We start from the raw sequence: 20,640 nt of genomic DNA, 5'->3' as shown, positions 1-20,640 counted from the left end.
GGGAGAGACTCAGCTCCCACTCCAGAACCCTTGTTAGTTCATGAATCAATTCACTCCAGTAGGTTTCTATCGCAGAGCACGACCAAGCTATGTGATAAGTCAGCTGAAGCATACCGGCAGCAAGGGCAAGAGGGATCAGGGCGTATGCCCGTCCTATGCATTTGGGTGATGCGAGGAATGACGTGTACAGGTAATATGTTTGAACCAGCCCTAGGTGCGAGGGGATAGCAAGTTCTCAGGGGCCCATTACAGCATCTTGCCAAACTTCCTCGTCTATTGGGCCCAGCCAACACTCCTAGCGAAGTTTAATGTATTACAGTGTGCCCAGTGAGTGGATAATTAATGCACGGTAGATCTGAGAGATCCCGCTCCTACCCAGGTCTCCTAAGAGTAATTTAGCTTTCAGTGGACTATATTCCAGCAGTGGAACCGCCGTTACCCATGATCCTCTTAACCCCTTAGTTGCCCAGTTGTTACCTATATTATATCTGTACTAGTCAAGCGAACAAAGGAGCATCAGTGAATCCTAAAGACTGCATTTAAACATGTAAGGAGTTCTTCCATTTTATCTCAAGGCAGCAGCTTGTTGGAGTACAAGCAGTGTAGGGTGAGCCGTAAGGCTAAAATGCCAAATTGTTCCTTGATTCTAGGAAGTAACTTGAACACTGTTGTTACAACTGGCCTCAAGCAACCACTGAAGTGTGGATGAACCAAAAATGCTAACCACTGCTGATTTGATGATCATTCAAGCATTTTTTATCCCAAGAGGAAAACCCATTGCTTCAACCAATGAAAACACAAGCACCTTGTTCCCCTCCCTCAAGGGTAGAAAAACATCATGGAAGTGTTTTGAGAGAGTTGGGTCCCTTTTGCCAGGCTAATCAGTGGCTAGCCCAAGACCATTCTTTGTTGCTTTAACAAAAGCACCTGTGCAAGAGGTTTACACTCTCTCCATGCTTTTCACTCGCTGTCATGCTTCAGCTGCAATGCAGCCAACTGGCGCTTGGAGCATGACATTTGTAAGTGCTTTGCCTGCTACAAAGGAACCTCTTCTTATTTACATTTCATCACTGATTAATTTGTGATTTATTGAAAAACAACATTATGTGAGACCTTTGGAGGAGTCTTTCACCTGCCTCTGATTCCAGATTCAGCTGCATGGCCTATGAACTGAGGGCAGAGATGGTCTTCACAACACAGTTGGAGGTTGAAAACCATGACTCCTTACAGGTTTGCCTTATATGTTTTGTTCCTTTGCTAATCGTGTCTCTTATGTAACATCTATGCCATTGCTTTATTTGTATTACTTCATCTGCCACACTGGCAAGGTCACAGTCTGGTACGTGGCCTAGGAAGATGCTTCTCTGTTGCCAGAACCCCACAGTTCTCAGACACTACCTGTCAATATCCTAGGACCAAATACAGTAGTTTTATTTTTTTTCCCAGACCTTTGCCTTTTTGGTGGCATCATAGGATATTAAATTATATGGGAATGTGACAGAGGAAATAAATATTTGTGCCTGGGCCCAGATGGCACCTTGAGAAATAAAATGAGAGGTTTTTGTGCTTGGTTGCCCGTATTAACCTCACTAAAAGCTGTGGCCCATCGTTAAGGGCAGAGAGGTCCCGTCCCTCCACCTTTTTCAGAGCAGGAACAGTGTCTGTCAGGCTGATCAAAGGTCAGTCTGACAGGCACAAGCCATGGTGTGGTCAGGCAGCCAGGTGCTGTACATGCGCTCGGCTAAATGCACAGGCACCTAGCTCCCTGACCCAAAATTTGCCAGGTTGAAGAGTTCACAGTCTGGTAAGCGTGACCTCTTCAGTCCGCTCAAGTCTTCTGTGAGCCTCCTCCTCATGACGTGGGGGAGCATCACTGAGACTCAGGCCTGGGGACTTCAGTTTTAAGGGCTGAAATGCTTAGGCTGAGTGTCCATCAGTGATGCTCATCACAGAGTGAGGAGGAGTTGGCAACTCACTGACCTAATCCCACTCTTTGACGAGGTAAGGAAGGTCAAGATCAGCCAATGAGAGGAAGCCTTTGTTGAGGAAGCCTTTGAGCCTCTGTTGTTTCTCCAGGAAACAACAGAGGCTTCCCTGCCGCCACCCGAGAGCGCCACTGCAGCAAAGTAAGTTTTTTTTTTTTTATGTTGTATGTGCTTGCATGTTATGAATGGGTGTGCGTGTGTGAAAGTGCTGGGTGTGAATATGTGTGTGTGTGTGAAAGAGACTGTGCATGTGTGTGCCCGCCCTCCTCCTGCTGCACATTAAGGGCCGCCACTGCTGACTGACACATCTCCACCATGAGTCCCACCTGTGCAGTGCAGTGAACTTGTCTGTTAGTAAATACAGTAGCAGCTGTGTGAAACGTGGTTCTTCAGTTAAGCAGGACATCGAAAGATGTCCTTTCAATTAATCGTGTTTAAATTAAGACTTCTACACTTGGAGCCTCAGCAATTTAAATCAGGTTTTTTGTAGAAATATATACCGTTTAAATGTATTTTGGTTGAAAACAAACAAAATCAACATATACACAAATATAATCCAGTACCAAAAAAAATGTATATTGTGCCAAATTTGCATAGCAGAAACATATGAGAATACAGCTGTTTAGAACAGTACTCCTACAACAAGTGCATCTGGGAAGTGCTGTTGGGAAAAGGGAAAAATCACAGCGCATCAGCATTTTAGACTTTTAATTATTTAGCCTGTGTTCGCAAGAGCTATTGATGTACTCAAGTCAGCAAGTAGCAAGTAAGCAACTTAGCAAGTAATATCACTTCAATTATCTTCTTTGGATGAAATGGTATGAATAGGAGTAAACCCCGTGTTTTCTTGAAATCAGCTAAAGGAAGGATATTGAAGCGAAATTTCAAGAATAGCCACTTGACGCTTGATTCAGTGACCCAATTTTGCTTGAACAGGTACTGCGTCTATGCTTAGACAGAAAGGTGGTCAATTTTCTAATGGCAAATATTGGATGGATCACATCAAAACTCTGGACGACCAAAGGTACAAAAACGATGGTACTGACAAGAGAAAGCTGCAGTAAACACCATGCATTGTGAAGGGTCAGACCATCCCTAATCTCTGCTCTCAGAGTCATCAAGTCCGGTGGTGACCAGGATCTCAACATGGCCAAGATCAAAACAGGGGAGGAGTAACTGAGTGCGACCTTAAAATTTCAGCCAACATAAGAAAGTGTTCTTCATAATGGTCAGCTTTGTTTAGCAAGCATATCACCAAAGCTCCACCCGAAAAACAGTAGCAGTTTCTGCTTTAGCAGAACAAAGTTTTACTGCTTGATAAATAACCCAAAGTCAAAAACTCTTGCTAAGAACATCTTACTGGCCCACATTTTAAGAGTCCTACCTGTTCTCTTCATTTTCCTCGTGTCACACTGCTTAACTTGACTCCTAGATATACAAGTTCAGTGACATGTGCTAACATTATTCCCCCCAATACAATATTTAACGTAGGAGTTAAGGCCATGCATTTGATTTTTGCCGTATTGATAATAAAGCCACTACATTCGCAGAATGAAACAACTGTTTATAAAGGTCCTAGGCAGTTTGGTAAGAAGAGCCGAGTTGGCTGCAGTTTGCCACCCAGGTCTTAATCATGTGTACACTATCAAAGTTGCATTGTAAGTTAACAAATGTGGCATACAAGCCTTTCTTCCTTAAGGACACATATTTATCAAAACATAGAAACGTCTGGAAAGCCTAGTCATGTTCTGGCGCTTTTGAAAACCTATTTGCCTCTGGAAAAAAATATTACAATCTGCAATTTAATGAAGTACTTGTGCTAATAAGACATTACCACAGCTTTACTGTATTGAACTAATTAAGCTGAATTGACCATAGTTCAGGGGGAGAACTTACGAACTCTTCTGAGAACCAGTACTATTTCTGTGCCTAAACACTACTATAGAGGAGACTATATTGAGCAATGACATTAAATCATTTGTAAAACAGTGGATGGCTATGTCTCTGTATTCGCCTGTATGCCTGAAAGCAATCAATGTAGACAAAGTGCCTTTGTTTTTTTCTGCCAACATAGCTGCTATGACCTCATGAAGTATAAAAATCAAGGGACCTTTTTATGGCCTGGAAAAAGGCGGCGCAAAGACACCTGCGGTTTTATACTCTCCTTCTACTGCAGAGGGCTATGTCGGTTTATAGCTAGGTTTATGATATATAGATACCCACACATATTGCATACTGTGCCATATTCCATTGAGATGGCCCGTTGTTCATCAGCCACCATATGAAAGAGGTACAAATGCGTATATCAAAGTATGGAAAATGAGCAGGCATAACTATGATTGAAAATCCATTACAGGCATCTTTTCTTCTAGTGCTGGAGAAAACGTCAATGTATTTCGTAAGTACCTCTTATTTCTCTGGTGGGAAAAAAAACTCTCAAGGCTTTGTTGTTAACATTGGGAAAAGAGTGAGGACACTTCAAGAATGAGTCCTACATGTGCTATTCAATCCCCAATTAAACCGGGTCTTCTGATCTGGCAGTGTTACCCGGGATTTGCCATAGCTTCTGCTTGTACCTTGCTTCTCTGGTGTAGTTCCTTAATAAGAGCTGAAGCGATCTGTGTGAAGTGTAGATTATCATAGAGAGAGGTTGCATTTTTTTGTGCTGCACATGTGAAGGAAAATGCATTCTCTTTTTTCCTTGTCATTTGATTGGGGGAGTTTGTTTTTCAAAGACTGTAGAAAGACTCACTGCTCATTTGAACTTAGGGGTGCATATCTTAGTAGCTCACACAGTTCTAAGTATGAATAAGGATAAAAGCTGAAAAACTCAAGAAAGCTGCTATTTCCCTTTGGAGTATTTTCCTCAGCGTTTAAAATTGGAACATCATACTCAGTCCAACTCTGAGAACTCCACTGGTTCTCGGTTGCAAACAAATAGTAGCTTCAAACGGATATGTGTCACCCACCAACTACACAGAGTATCGGACGGGCATACATGAACCATAAATCTGAAATGACCACATGCTGAAACTAAATGACAGCAGGTTGCAAACAAAAGTTGCTTACAATTTACAAGACAGCAAACCACGAACCCTACCCAAACCCTACTGTCCTCTTTATTCAGAGGCACTACCATATGGTGTTACCTTCACCATTGTGTCAATAGCATAAAAACCGTATTTGTGGAAGTTGGTATTCACACACGCTAAATATAGCATTTTTATGCGCCCTCAATCACATCCATATGTGAACATGCAAAGTTGTACAAATGATTTTGTTTTGATGCTCGGATATGGCAGAATTTCTAATTCATACCGTTGTTTCTCATTTAAATCAATGACATTTGGTTGGTGCTCAGAAGCTTGCTTAGTAGCTATGGAGCTCTGTATAAAATGACTGCTAATAATTGAATCTCCAGGTACCCTCTACGTGTCTGTGACTAGGAACTATATGTGGGCAGACATCATTACAGCCCACTATCTCCCATTTCCTTAGTCTCTTGAATTATGCAATACCTGCCTGAGCCAGTTCCACATTGAAAGCCTTCAGTGCCAGAGCAGAACTTCGTGATTCTGGAGGTAGCAGCAAGGAGCACAGGAAACCTTCATGGTCACGTGTCCTGAGAAGAGATATCAGAAATGGAAAGGTTACCATTTGATAATATTAAAAATTTTAATTTAAAAAGCCAAAAAGGGTTTATTCTTTAAGAAAACCCTACTTTTTGCTCTACCAGACTACTGAGCCTGGGTTTATTGAGGGTACCATGGCTGCTTCAAACTGGATTTTGGTGGTAAATGTGGACTGCCACTAGGATTCCCATAGTACACTCTCCACATACAGCCCTCAGAGCCCAAGTTTAGTGTGGCCGTCCGTCATCTTGAAAATACCCAAAGTGAGTACAGTTTGCACCTGGAACTTATTGGTTAGGGAGTGCCCAGAAGTCATTCCCAACCACTAGCCTGTACCAGGCACAGATGTGGCACCTCCAGGCACCCACTTTAGAACGCTACTGGGCCTGTGGCAAATCAGAGGAGGACTGAACCTGCTGTCCTGGACCTGATAAGGGCCTAGAAGACTGGATATTCTCTCCCTCTTGTATCCAGGACAAAGAAATTGACTCTAAGGGTCATAAGGATGACCTCCTGCTAAATTTAAAGGGCCTTTAAAAACTATAAGAGGACTCTTCCTGCAAGTGGATTTGCCACACAATCCATTATCTGTTCCAATCGGACATGGGCTGGACCCTGTTGTTAGGCTTCTGCCTGACACCCTGTGACTCTCCAAGTGCCTTACCTGGGGTCCTAGGTGGTTCAAAAGTGCAATACTGTGGTGGATTGGGACTTAAAGGACTAAAGTCAGTAGGTAAAATCTTTAATCAGGATGATATTGGTTGGTATATCAGACTTGCGCTTGATCACAGGCAGTGTAAAATTACATCTAGTTCCCGGCCAATCGCAACCATTGACCATCATTGGCACTTTGTGCTTCTTGGTGCTATTCCTACTTATAATCATATATCTGGTTCCCCTTACTGGAATCTTGTTATTTTGGTGTCATCTTGTTCATTAAATGTTGTTCTATTTTTCTAATTCATTCGGGATTTCTTTGCATTTTGACTTTATGACTGTTTTGGTAGTGCCTAAATATTTTACACAGTTAAGCCTGTCTGAGCTGTGCCATAGCTAGTAGGGGGTTGAGCTCAGGTTAATTTAGTGACTTTGAGGGTTCACCGTGACAAGAGTTGTGATTTCTTCTTAATGTGGGTAGTCACCCACCCAAATAATAATCTGATTTCTTACAATAACTATGATGGGGCACTTCTGAACAGTGACTTTGAATATTGGTTTACAAAGATTGTATCCCAGCGCACTTAGATTTTCAAACAGGACCGGAAAGAAACTGCCATTCTGGTTGAAGTCTGCTGCTGGCGCTTTGGCAACAAACAAGTGTGTGTAACACACCAACATCTTTAAGGGATACATGAGACCTGTACACAATTCGGACAATATTATACTACATGTTTCACATACTAAAGCAAAATGGGGTTTGTTAAGCATCCACAAGCCTCAGCTCATTCCCCATCGAGAATAGGGGTCTTGAGATCTCTGCCCATCTTTCCCCTGAGGATATACTATGTGCTCAGTTAAACAGGAATTCTATTACATGAATGATGTTACGAATGAGGTGATCAAGAAACTATTTGGACACTAAACTTTCCAAAAGCTTCAAACATGTATAAAAAAGAAGGCCCAGTAGAACATACTGAAGCCAGTTTAGATGACTCAGGGAAGATTTGTCCTATAGCTACTGGAATGGCGCAAATTTAGTATTACTTGTCAACAGAGGTGTGACCACTAATAGAGTACGATGTAATCTAAGGGATTGCCCTAAAGGAAACAAATGGGGCAGGGGGCATGGTTATTCCAGTAATTTCCAGACTATTTGATTCTCACTTTGAGTCCAATGTTTAACAACTAATTTGACTTTCCTGACATTGCCCACTAGGTCCCGCATTCCATGTTCTCCCATCTGCCTCGCCAACTTAAGAAATCCATTTCATTTGTGGTTTTCAATCATGTCATATACATTTTGTGCAAGCCTTACCTAAATTTATCAGATTGAAATGGACACTGACTTTAGGAATCATATAGAAAATGCATAGGAGTTTAGTGGTTATTTTCTTTTGTAGAAGAAAAAGTCCTCCCAGAGGATAATAAAGGATACACATATAAATATATTGTTACTTCAGCTACATTATAATCCACTACCCCCAGTGCTTTAAATGGAAAAATATAAGTGCAGGTACTCTGTACCAGAGTACCTGCTTGTTTCTGAGAAGTTCCGGTACTCTCCAATTAAAAGTATTACGTTTTTCTTGAGATATGCCGGTACTCTCCCTCGCAATATAAAAAAGTGCCGGTACTCAGTACCGGAGAGTACCGGCCCATTTAAAGCACTGACTACCCCCAGAAGGTTTAGCCTGGAAAACACATGTTGGACAAGCACGTTCTTCATACCTAGGTAGGTGATGTAGTTTTTTTTTTCTTTCAAATATGAATACCTTGTCCTTGAAAAGGACTGCTAGTTGAGCATTGGCTACTGGCGTAATCAGTGACTTTGTACCATTTACCATACTTCCGAGGATGTCTAAGGGCAGGGGGAAGAAAAGTACTGACAATCAAAAACAGAAGGATGTAATTGTTGTAAAATTACATGAAAAGTAAGGGTTATATGACTCTAAATCGCTTCCCTAAGTGACCAAATGAGCATAGCATACAACAGTGGGGAGAGGAGGCAAACCTGTCCTGTTGAACTGATAGAAGATTCAAACGTGTTTTCCCAGTTAACACCATCTCATGGCAGATTCTCTCAATGCATCAAATAAGCTTAACAATTGACACCCATGTCAAATCTATGTATAGACTGAATCTCAGAAACTACTACCCCACATAGTAGTAGGATAATTTGGCATTCACAGAGCAGACTACTGCTTCCTTCGTCCAAACTTCGTCATGGAACATTAGGTTCATTCATGTCCTGGCGTTATCAGAGTTAAGTGTCACTCCTTGATAAAGCCAGTTTGGTTGAGGTATTACAGTGTAAAATAGACGTTTCTAGCCCTAAGGCCTGCAGCTTTAACTGAATATTTTACTTCAGTGTTAAGGATTGAGCTATAAAGGGGAGAGAGCTTAAGTTTTTTTTAATATACATTATTGAGACCGTTGCCTTTAACATAGATTGTGGGATGGTGGCCCTGCTGTATTTTCCATTCCACTGAATGTAGGCAGAGCCATTGAAATTATGCGACAGTGGTCCACATAGATATAATGAAAAAGAGAATTCTGATAATAAGTCGGACAAACTAGTCTACAAAAATATCAAACGTCAGATCGGTTCTAACGTGTGCAGAAATCACGGTAAGCACTAATTAGTTGGGAAAGATTATATATATATATATATATATATACATATATTTACACACAGTATAAACAGTGTAAACACACATCCAGCCTGGAGAGACGGGTAAGCCATTGACACCACATTTAAAAAAGACAAAGTGCGATGTGTCCCCAGTGTCAAAGCAACAACATAAATGATAACCAAATAAACATAATGCATAAAGATTTTGTATCGCAAAATACAATTCCAAAGAATAATTAGATAAGTCACATAGAAAAGTCAAAACAGCAGTCCGTTTGTCTGTTGTGGTTAACAGTCAACGATGCTTCGACCCCGGGAAGGGTTAAGGGGTCTCATTAGGACTTTTATTGATGCAGGGACAGCCTGATAGCAAAGGTAATCTGTAACTGGTGTGCATGCTCACTACAGAAAAATACTACAATGATTACCTTACACTTTAGCGTCTTTGCAAGAGTAAGTGTAGAGGGAGATGTGTTCGATGGAGAGGCGGGATAGCTAAGGGATCTGACATGTTTGATAATTTTTTTAGACTAGTTTGTCCGATTATCAGAATTCTCTTTTTCATGATACCGATGTGAACCACTGTTGCTTGTTATAATTGCATACCCAGTTTCTCATGGGTTTAAGGGTTGCTCTTGTAGCCTGACTACACACTAGAATTATGTGGCAGGGGAGCACCTAATTATGCGTCAGGGTTTACTCAAATATATGGCAAGAAAAGGCAAATGATGATGTAAAACACAGCTAATCACAAAAAGAGAGTCGGGAGAGGAAGAAGACCACCCCAAACTATCTCCCTAAAATTTAAATCACAAACACAAGGAGTATGGGGGTCATTTATAAGAAGGGGCCGTTAAAGAAGGATATACCTAAGGCTCCCAACTCTCAGACTATGAGTGTCATATAACGTGCTGTGGGGGAGGGGAAAGAAGGGAAGTTTCCTTTACGGACTAGGTGGTCTCACACACTATATAGTGTCATGCTTCATCATATGACCACCTAGCCCCACCCAGGTAGGACAATGCCACCTGGGTGGACTCAACCTCACCGTTAAAAGAACGGGAGGGAGAGCGAAAATTCAAATTGTCTGCAAGTATATGGGATCCAGCTATGCTAGGGAAAGACATAAAAACACCTAGTCAGTCACCTGTGTAATAGTACACCTTTATTCGTGGTGACTGCTGGTGAGGTTAAGAACAGAGGATGGGACCCCAACGTGAGAACAATGACTCACTGGGTCAGCTATATAATAATTACTGGCCAACATGTTTCTGCCCGCTACAAACAGCCGAGGAAGGTCTAAGGCATTCTTCAGGGACTAGGATCTATAATTAGTCATGCATTATTGCGATAAGAGAAAGACTACACCGCTAGGAGGAGTGAAGGTTATACAAAAGTACAAGTAGTATAAGGCCTATACAGGCCCATACTCCTTGTGTTTGTGAGGTAAAACGTAGCCCATTTTCTGATAGTATTACTTCATTATTTTTACACATGGTAATACTGTCTGGGCAAACATTTCACATCCGTCCTGAGTTTAACAACCAAACACAGAAATAAGCAACTGAAAATGACCAGTCAACCTTTGTGAAGGGCCTTCCACTGCGCAATAAAACACTGTCATATTTTTAGTAACTTTTGATCCATTTCAACTAGAAACCATTTTTTTTCATTAAAATCTGCAGATCACGGAACAGATGATGGATTGTGTGGCAAATCCATAACTATGCGAAAAAGCTGCGTCCGCAGAATCACGTAATTCCCTGAATATAGGTGAAAGAATGTCACACAATTTTCCTTAGTGTTCTGGTGGGAGCCAAGTGGCACTGGGATTTTGTAAATTGGAAATGGGGACACCGCTTCCATTATCTCTGGTGGCCGGATGGGGAGTTCAGTTACAGAGGTTCCTCAAGGGGCAATCTAAAAAGCTGAAGTCTGGAAAGAAAGCCTGGTATGACTGTGTCAAACCTTTGATCAGAAAAAGTAATGCAAAAAGTGAGTGTGATACCCTTCAATATCCAAGTTGCTTCTCCACAGGACTCATTTATTATAAGTCCATTGTGGTGGTCTGCATCTGATAATCTAAAGCCTGCACAACTTCTCTCTTTGCTTTTGTACCCCCACTTCTCTCAACCCCTCCTGTTGTCTTCTTACTGATCATACAATACTGGCCATACACACAAATGGCAAGAGAAAATGAAGAGCACAACATAGGCAGGGATGGGGCAATATAAAAGAGCAACTTTGTTCAATAAAATACTGCACATTGTAAAAGCCACCGTAACTCACACTACATGTTTGCCAAGTGCAATAAATAAGATTACATATTAATAAGAAAATGTATTCAGCTGTAGATGAAAAAAGCTTCATTTGCTACACTGGCACTTTTACAAAGCAGCATTACGTCTCTCACTCACGTGTTGTGCGGTTAGTCAGAATATTAAGATATGTTCACTTGCTATCAGTGCAGGAATTTAGTGTGATTCAGGTAGATCTCATATCCAGCAGCTAGTACTGAGCCTGATCCAGCTAACAATCAGTGAAATGTGCTGAATTTGTCCTGGTGTCATTGGCTGTCACCAAGAAACAGTCAGCAGTGTCTGTAAGTTGTCTGATTTCCATTCACAGCAGCGACCTGCAAGCAGTGAGAGGGGTTTTCATATTTTCACTTCCAGCTGGGCCCAAAGCAAAGGCCTCATTTGCATGGCTTTCAGACCTTTTTTTCCTTTAGTATCATTCTGGTTGAGGGCTGCCCGGAGCTGAATGCCTAGATGCCAATGCAATGTATGGAAACAAAGGTAGACAGTGTCTTATCACTTCACAAGTACTTAAGAGAACCTATGACTTGTGGACAGGTGTTTAACTTTCTTGAACCTCTGTATGCAAGAAGATGCATGCATTGTAAGAACACCATATGCATAGGTCTGTATAAGTAATTACACAAATAATTTAAATAGCACTTGCTTTTTTACTGAATTGATTTTATAGCACTACTCAGCTCAATGTGGGGTGAAAGTGATTTACAGCACGACACATTATACAAGGACACGAAATCATGCAAATATGCAATCAGTGTAGAGTAAATGTTACATAAGACATTGAGAGCCCCAAGGTGTAGGAATTCCATATCACTCATGCTGGTAAGGCATTATAAGTTGTGTATATGTTCAGTAAACAAAAAAACAAAGTCAGGTTTTTTAGATTGTCTGTACTAATAAGACGTTATCACTACCCAAAGCAACCCTTTTTAGCAACATTAGAATACAACAGATTGAGAAAACAAATACATTTATACGGCTATGCCTTCCAGTTTGCATGCAGCTTCTTGATGTTTGTTTACAGCTCACTTTGCTATATAAGGATAGCAACTTATGCAGTATACTTATGTATGATTGTGACAGTTGAAGCACGCCGCTGAAAGTGAGAGGTCACCCGAGTTGCCCCACTGGGTCGCAACTACCGGAAGTGGATGGCCACCTGGCATGCTTGACTAACTAAAAGGGTTACCGGTGAACGGATATAAAAACTGTTGCTTTGAATTTAGAGCACAAAGCAATATGTGACGGATTGCTTTTAGTTGAAAGCAGCCAATACGAGGCAGCCTTTACTCTTGCAACCAGAGTGTGGTCCTAATGGGATCTGCGGGTGGTTGACCAGGTAGGAGTACCACCACTATAAGCCCTGAGCAGTACGTCTCTGGCCTTTCGAACAAAAGTTTCTGAGCTTTGCGGCAATGTGCAAGGCTGTCTACTGGCAGAGGCTAGAAGCTCTTGTAGATCAGGTCATTCATCCTACCCCTACAGAGGAGCGCAAATCCTTAACCATTTGGCAAAACTTTGACCCCATCTCTGACGATGCTCTCCGTAAATGCATCCTCGATACAAAGCCCTCTAACCATTCTCTTGACCCCATCCCTAGTGCCATTGCCATTGACTTCTATACTAATTCTCTTTCCTATTGGACCACTCTGGTCAACCTCTCCCTCAGTCAAGGCTCCCTTCCTGTTTCCTTCAAAACTGGGCAGGTCACCCCTCTGCTTAAAAAACCCACTGCTGATGCGAACGACCTCAACAACTACCGTCCCATCACTAACCTACCCTTTCTTGCGAAAGTCACAGAAAAATGTGTAGCGAAACAACTCTCTCGCCATATCAAGGAAAATGATCTTCTTGACAATTTCCAGTCCGGCTTCATTCAAAACTGCAGCACTGAAACAGCCCTGCTGCTAGTGATTGATGACGCGCTGCGGATACTCGATTCAGGGGAGTCCTGTCTTCTAATTCTTCTTGACCTTTCTGCAACCTTTGACACTGTCAATCACAACACTCTCCTTAACACTCTTCAACAGAGAATGGGCATGGAGGGCACTGTGCTCAAATGGTTTGCCTCCTTCCTCTCTGATAGATCCCAAATGATCAAAATAGCGAACAGTCTTTCAGCTCCTTTAGCGGTCAGTCAAGGTGTTCCTCAAGGCTCCATACTTGCACCCACACTGTTCAATCTCTATTTAGAACCGTTGGGAAATCTCCTGAGTAAATCCGGGATCCACTATCATCTATATGCGGATGACACTCAGATCTACCTTAAGGTGGCCTCCACTCACGATCTCTCCTTCCTTAACTCTACTCTCGACTCCATTCAAAACTGGATGTTAACCCATCAACTGATTCTGAATCCCTCCAAAACAGAATTCCTCCTCCTCACCTCCTCACTTTCTCATCCCCCAGTGCAATCATGGATGGATCAGATCAATCTAATGAACAATAAGCCCATCATTGTCGAGAGCGCAAAATCCCTTGGTGTCATACTCGACAAAAAACTCAATCTACTCTCCCACATCGACTCCATTGCAAAGTCTGCTCGATACCAACTGCGCCTTCTTTGGGGGATTCGTCGCTTCTTCCCGGAGCACGACCTTAAAACCCTGGTCCAATCGCTGGTTCTCTCCAGATTGGACTACTGCAACTCTCTTCTTACTGGCCTTCCCAAATCCCACCTTTCCCCCCTGAATTCTATTCTCCATTCAGCTGCTCGTTTCATATATGGGGCCAAAAGAAGCGACCACATCACACCCATTTTATCCACCCTCCGTTGGCTTCCCATAGAGGCAAGATCTATCTACAAAACTGCATGTATCACCCACAAAGCCTTGCACTCCTCCTCCCCTCGCTACCTGGTGAATAAACTGAAACTCTCTGGGGGCTCCAGACCATCACGTAATGCAGAAAAGTTATTGCTTGAACCTCCCATTTTCAAGAAGGAAAGATCGATGGCCCAATCCTTTTCAGGCAACGCGGTGAGAATCTGGAACTCACTTCCGCCTCAGCTTCGGACCACCACCTCTTCCCAGGCCTTCAAAACTGACCTCAAAGCTCTCCTCCTGCAAAGACACTTCCAAATTTAATTCAAGCCCTCTGTTTTCTGAAGGAAGTCCTTCCATTATAGGAAAATCTGTTCTCCATGCCTATAGAAGTGCCTTCCCAGGGCGTTTTTGTGTTTGGAGTGTCTGCCATTTAGTGCAGTATTATACCTCTACCTGTATTTTGTACTCTTTTGTAACATGCACACGGCACCTTTCCTTTTACAACGTATCATTTGCTACCTCTTATATCTTGTTTGCTTTTGATACATGCACAACGGCCACCACTGCCTCATGTAACGTAACTATTGTTTTAGTGTTTTGAGTGTCTACCATTTATTGCCATTTTTTTACCTCTACTCGTACTTTATTTGCTCTTGTAACCTGCAAATGTCACTTTTTCCTTTCGTAACGTATCGTTTGCTACCTCGTGTATTTTTTTTGCTCTTGATACTTGCACAATTATCACTATTGCCTCATGTAATGTAACGTTTGTTTTTGTAACAGGCTCACTTGTAATTCTTCTCCTCTTGTATCTTTACTTTGCCTATTGTGAAGCGCTCTGACACCTTCGGGTAAAGTCTGCGCTATATAAAAACGCATTAAATAAAAAAAATTAAAAAAATAAAGCTCTGTGCAAGTGGAAATCAACATTGCTTTCCAATCTCGGCTGGTACTTCGCAAACCGTGCTAAGCAGCATAACAGAGCTCTACATAAGAGGACCAGGGTACATACATATTCCGAATTGTGTGCTTGTGGGAGAAGGTTTCGAGGTGATGGGGATAAAGGTATGGAGAATTTATCTAACTCCTGGACCTTATAATCTGCAGCCGGAAGAGTGGGCTTACATTCAAGGACAGCAGAGGTGGAGCGCTCAGCAGCCTTTCTGCAGTCGGGCTGGGTTCTTTCCATAGCGCTGCTGCTGGGATCACAGCACTCACGGGCTCGAACGAATGCACGCAGGGACCGGGATCTCCAGAAAGCTGACGCTATTACCTGACCAGCTGCAGACAGTATGCTTCGTCCTGCCCCGCTGACCCCGTCTGGATGGAGGTGGCTGATGCCCTACTGGACGTGCCCCGCGGCAGCGGCAGCGCCAGCACCCGGCGGTGTAGGCAGAGAGGTGCCAGCCTCACAGAAACACCCATCTCTACTGCAAGGCTGTACTGCCAACTCTCTGCAGTGACAAGAGCACGGGGTCACCGCCATGGAGGACAACGACAGTGAAAAGGGACATGGGACAAGGCCTGCACCGCAGAAATAAAAAGAGGACGTGCTAACGTGAGGCCGCTAAACCATCACACCGGCGTGCTCGTTAAAGGCTCCCCAAAGTCAAAATACAAAAATCACTCTTGTATCAGGGGCTTGTTGGAACGGCTATATTGCCGTTCTTTTTCTTTTAGTACAAAACTATACTTCACGTCACACAGGCTGAGCCTGATCAGTATCAAATTGGACACAATCAATTTTTTTGTAAAAAAAAAAAAAAAAAAGTGACGGATTTCTCTGCCTCATCCTAGTGTTTCTTAGTGGACGGCGGCTTCCTAACGCGACCCTGTGATGCCCACTTGTCCTGACTACTGTCGAAAGAGTAACCCCTCAGAAAGGTTCTGCTGTCACTATAGAGACGGGTAGCGCTAATGACGTCATTCGTGTGCGACCCGCTTCTTTGATCTGGTGACGTTATTGTGAGAGGCCAGCGTGTGTGCAGTTGTGCAAAGTGAAGGGGAAGGAAGCTGAAGGCATCAGTGGCGCAGAGAGGCTTCTGACAGGTACGCGAGTGAGGGTGCCTTGAGGTCTGCCGCCAATACGGCACGCTTTAGCCTGACCGACAGTGCAAACCGAAAGGTGCCCCTCCGAAAGGCGGTTCCAGTGCTTCCCAGCCGACTGCTACTACTCAATATAGTAATGCTGCATATTGCTTCTCAGGTGGTCCAGGCAAGCGACCTGATCAGGGGAGGGGACATTCATGTGTTAGGCTTTTTTATGCAAAACATACGTATTGTGGCCACATTTTAGTCGGAATTGTGATAACAGGCAGCGCACAGGGACAGCGACTGTATTGTGTTTTACTTGTTGATATAGCATTTACTACCCCTGACAAAGCGTTGAAGTGCTTTACGTCAATGCTTTAACAATGTTATTGGGGATTGGTCTTTAGCACTCAAGCAAACCCTTCCATGCATGCTCTCCAGTTTATTTGTGTTGTATTAAATTAATAGGAGTTAGGTGTTTTCCCTAGCAGGAGCATATAGCTCATACAGCTGTTTGGTTATTAATAGATTCACTAGAGAAGGTGTGGCATTGTAAGTTTGCACGGGTCTGTAGTTCAAGGAAGGAGCGATGTGATTTGAGAAACAAATTGAGCACAGCTTGCAGAAGTGCATCCATGGAGATTAAGACAAACATGCAAGTGACCTAGAGAACGTTGTGCCTCTAGGGAAAATGCATGCACAGGATGGGGAAGGGAGAACAGTCATTTGAGAGGGAAAAAAGGAGAGATGGCAATCAGAGATTTTAACTAAAGATCATTTTTTTCATGCCTTATTTTGTGAATATAGAGGACGCATTTCGAGACGGCATGCAATTTGAGGATGCACGACTCTAGAGAGATGCGACGTTATTGGAATGTCAAGATAGTACTAAATTTGATACTTTAGTTTGGCACCAGAATTAGGCATACAGTCTTCATTGTTTCCATAAGGACAGCTGATCAGCTCTGTGATTGGAAGCATAAAATAATGGCTCGGCGAAACATTGAGAGTAAATTCTTCGCATGCTGGAGCTGATATCTTCTCAAGTTTGGCTTTTTGGACATACCTAGATTGACATGGCACAAGATGGAGGGCGAGTACAGCTTCCCTAAGTAGTACAAGTGGTTCGCCTTCCTTCCTCTGGCTGAAGGGTCAATCAATAAGTATTTGTTAAGTGGGCTAATCACCGTAGGGGTATCCAGGCACTGCGTGGGGGGAGCCACTCGAACATTGCGGCTGCTCCTGAATTCGGCGAGGGAGGAGGAGGTACAGAGGTGGATGGGGAGGTTGTTACAGGCTTTAGCAGCGAAGTGGAAAGCCATATACTGAAATCCACTGAAGACTTTGATAGCAGAGGGATGGTGATTAGATTTCCTGGAGTACTGTCCTTCATTAGGTCGCAGCCTACCAGGCAGCGTAGTTCTCTCGTTTGAAAAAGACATCTTGGAGAATTTAAAAATTGACATGGAAATTCATTCTGCCTATTGCTTGTCATTGGTTCTGTTTGTAACTCATGTTTTCTGGGTTTCTATTTGCTGGGTTTGTTTGCTTAAGACTCCTCAGCTCTAGTTTGTACCTGCCCATGCTAAAGCCTTGCAGGCACTAGGGCCATGATTTTAATGGTGCAGCAGGTGCAGTGACACAGGGTCCAAAAGCTATAGGAAACCCACTGATTATTTATGCCTTTTACTAGTTAAAGCACAGTCACAAGTGCAGTTCCCTTGTAGGCACTGGGGCCACAAATTACCTGGTGCAGCAGGTGTAGTGGCACATGGGCCAAAAGCTCTAGGAAACCCACTGAACACCGATTATTGCTATATTTTGCTAGTAAAAAAGCAGTCACAAGTGCAGTTACCTTGCAGGCACTGGTGCCATGATTTGAATGGTGCAGCAGGTGCAGCGGCACAGGGGCCAGAAGCTCAAGGAAACCCACTGACCACAGATTATTGCTATATTTTCTACTAAACAAGCAGTTACCTCGCAGGTACTAGGGCCTCGATTTGAATGGTGCAGCAGGTGCAGTGGCACGGGGGCCAAAAGTTCTAGGAAACCCACTTAATACAGAATATTGCAATATTTTACTAGTAAACAAGCAGTCACAAGTGCAGTTACCTTTGAGGTAATAGTGTCATGATTTGAATGGTGCTGAAGTTGCAGTGGCACAGGGCCCAAAAGGTCTAGGAAACCCACTGAACACAAATTATTGCTATATTTTACTACTACCCCCAATTTGGAATCAGTTATAGCCGATATCTCCCCGCTTCCTAGCTACCATTTGCCATTCTAATACTCCCTGGGGTGCAGTGCGAACGCCGCCTCCTCTACCGCTGCACTCCTCAGCCTTCCTCTCACCCTTCACAGACTTTCTCCCTAGCAGGCTTCCTCTTCTCCCCTAGAACACTGGCTCAACTTAAAAGTGTATGGATCACATTTTTTCACAGTATGAGCAGCTTTTATAAAAAGCACTAAAAAGTTCTATAAAGTATTTCAGCGCTTTTTAAGAGCACCAGTTATATTGCATTAAAATACTTCTTATGGCACTGGGGAGACTACATCATTTGGTTAGGATCACAGGTTGTTGAGCCGACGCCAAGACTCGAACCTGATTCCATAAGTAGGCAACTTTTTCCGTTACTTCACATATTTATTATAGTCACCTATAACTTGTACAAAAAACCTTGACAAAGACAATAGATTTTGCACCTTCACGATGTGTGCTGTATGAAAAACTCTCCAGAGTTTGATTTTACTAAAATGTTCTGTATGTGGAGTAGCCATCCAAGGGGTGCACATAACTGACATGCCTCTTAGATCACTGTTGGCATTGTCAGGGTGGGCGGAAGCATGAGTGTTTCAAAATCCTACTACGAAGATAAAACAGCTCTGCATGTGAATAAAATACTTTTTGGGAATTTTTGGAGAGTCTTTTCCATATTTTACATGTTTGTTGCAGAATGTCTTTAGAAATGAAGTTGGCTCAAAAGTTAACTGTGCAGTTCACCCTAGTTACTTGATTTTTTTCACTTTGCTTAACTCAATTGCGTCCCTCACACTGTGGATCTTCAGGGGCGTTATAGTATAGATTATACAGCAGGTCTGGCTTCAGTGCAGTATAGCTTCAAATAAACGAAAACGCTATAAGGCAGCCAACGCTTGCTGTGCCATAGAGCTTTACTTTCAGCCATTTGCAACATGGCTAAAAAAAACATTGGAAAAGCCAATAGGTCTTGCACCGGCAAGGCCAATTGGATTGGCTAATGCTTGTTAGATGGTAGGCTGTATTGCAGAATTTGTGAAACAAGAATAGTTCACTGACACATCAATAATAACCAAGCTCATCGCTGAGGTGTACAAATACACATAACTAACCAGCATTACTAGAGTAAGTCAGTTAAAGGCATTTTCTATTATTGTGCTCATGACAGAGAATATTTGATTGAAGATGATGGTAGTGCGAACTGCAAAGTGACCCCTGTTTCCCTGCAAGCCGCAAGCAAAATGGCAATAAAAATTCCATAGGTTTATACAAATGTCTTCTTCAAGCCATTTAAAACATGAATAAATATGAAGGGGACATGTCGATGACCTCTGACTCAACCCCTTCTCCACAAAAACGTTTAAAAACATTTAAATGACAGCTCAGAATCCCAGTTTTTTGTTTGGTAGGCGATAGCAAATCTCAGCCCGTTTTTATTACATAACCATGACTTGCAAAACTGCATCGTACACATCACTCACATGTACAAGGTTGTAACGGAATTCATTTCCTGCATTTATAGTCCACTAGCCATTGAGTCACCCACAACCCCAATAGATCCCTGTTCATTAAAAAATCATTTTTAGGAACTAATGGTTTGCCCTTCATCCTGGTCCCCCTGGCACCTCTGACGTTTCTGGGCCCACTAAGGCCCCTTTTCCAAAGCAGAAAAGGAGAGTCGCTCTTATGTAAAGCCCTGCTCTCTATATTTGTGCCAAAGGCCCATTCACCCCAGAGCAACCCTACCTGGGGTACCCCCAACACCCACCGGAGTGCTAGCGTGGCAACAGTGCCATGTTTTGGTCCCCTTGCACAAAATGCATCCTCCATGCACCCCAAAGGGCCTCTGTCCCTTAGCGCAACTGTGCATGCATGGGAAGGAGGGAAAGGGCTGCAAAAGCGACTGACCGAACCCTCCACAAAACTGCAGCTTCTTTACAGATTGCTGCAAACACCTCCTTTGAGATACAAGGCACACTGGTGTTCTCAGTGCCTTAATCACTATAAAATGCCAAGGGGAAAAGAAGTATCCCCGCCAACCATGAATTCATCCCGCCCCAATATGACAAAAGGCATAACATAGTGTAACAGTTTTTCTGCAACAACAGAAAAACTAATTAGAGACACCAGCAAATATGGCACAGCATTTTAGCAGTTGAGAACTAACAACATTAGAACAGTCTAGCATGACAAATCTAAACCCAGTCAACTCTGCCAAACTAAGGGATGAGTGGGTGGGGAAAAGAAAGATAAAGATTCCCTAGCAGCTTCTGGTGGCTGCAGGTCTTTCAGCAGCTGGCAGTAGTGGTCATGGGGATTAGGGCAGGAACAAAGAGTTTGAGCCCTACCTCGCCGGACCT

At 43.0% G+C, this 20,640-nt stretch overlaps 2 protein-coding genes across 7 annotated transcripts in view; one reads left to right on the top strand and one right to left on the bottom strand.

Annotated features, from left to right (window-relative positions):
• NDUFAF6 (NADH:ubiquinone oxidoreductase complex assembly factor 6) overlaps positions 1 to 15,510 on the bottom strand; it is a 75,695-nt gene extending 60,185 nt beyond the window's left edge. The window contains exons 1-2 of one of the 6 annotated variants that reach the window (XM_069220499.1): positions 15,266 to 15,510; positions 5,508 to 5,607 (exon numbers count right to left, since the gene is read on the bottom strand). In XM_069220499.1, coding sequence (XP_069076600.1) covers positions 5,508 to 5,607; positions 15,266 to 15,417 — 252 coding nt within the window. In that variant the 5' untranslated portion in view covers positions 15,418 to 15,510. The other 5 variants (XM_069220502.1, XM_069220503.1, XM_069220500.1 and 2 more) reach the window with 5 other exon arrangements.
• Positions 15,511 to 15,756: 246 nt separating this feature from the next.
• Positions 15,757 to 20,640, top strand: part of INTS8 (integrator complex subunit 8) — a 629,314-nt gene continuing 624,430 nt past the window's right edge. Inside the window, exon 1 of the mRNA XM_069220496.1 lies at positions 15,757 to 16,041. The gene's annotated coding sequence lies outside the window, so the exon portion shown is untranslated. The remainder of the gene's footprint in view (positions 16,042 to 20,640) is intronic.

Source organism: Pleurodeles waltl, chromosome 2_2, assembly GCF_031143425.1.
Source record: "Pleurodeles waltl isolate 20211129_DDA chromosome 2_2, aPleWal1.hap1.20221129, whole genome shotgun sequence".
In the NCBI taxonomy this organism is placed as follows: domain Eukaryota; kingdom Metazoa; phylum Chordata; class Amphibia; order Caudata; family Salamandridae; genus Pleurodeles; species Pleurodeles waltl.
Note: the sequence above shows the minus strand (reverse complement) of the source record. Positions and strands in the feature narration are given on the sequence as shown.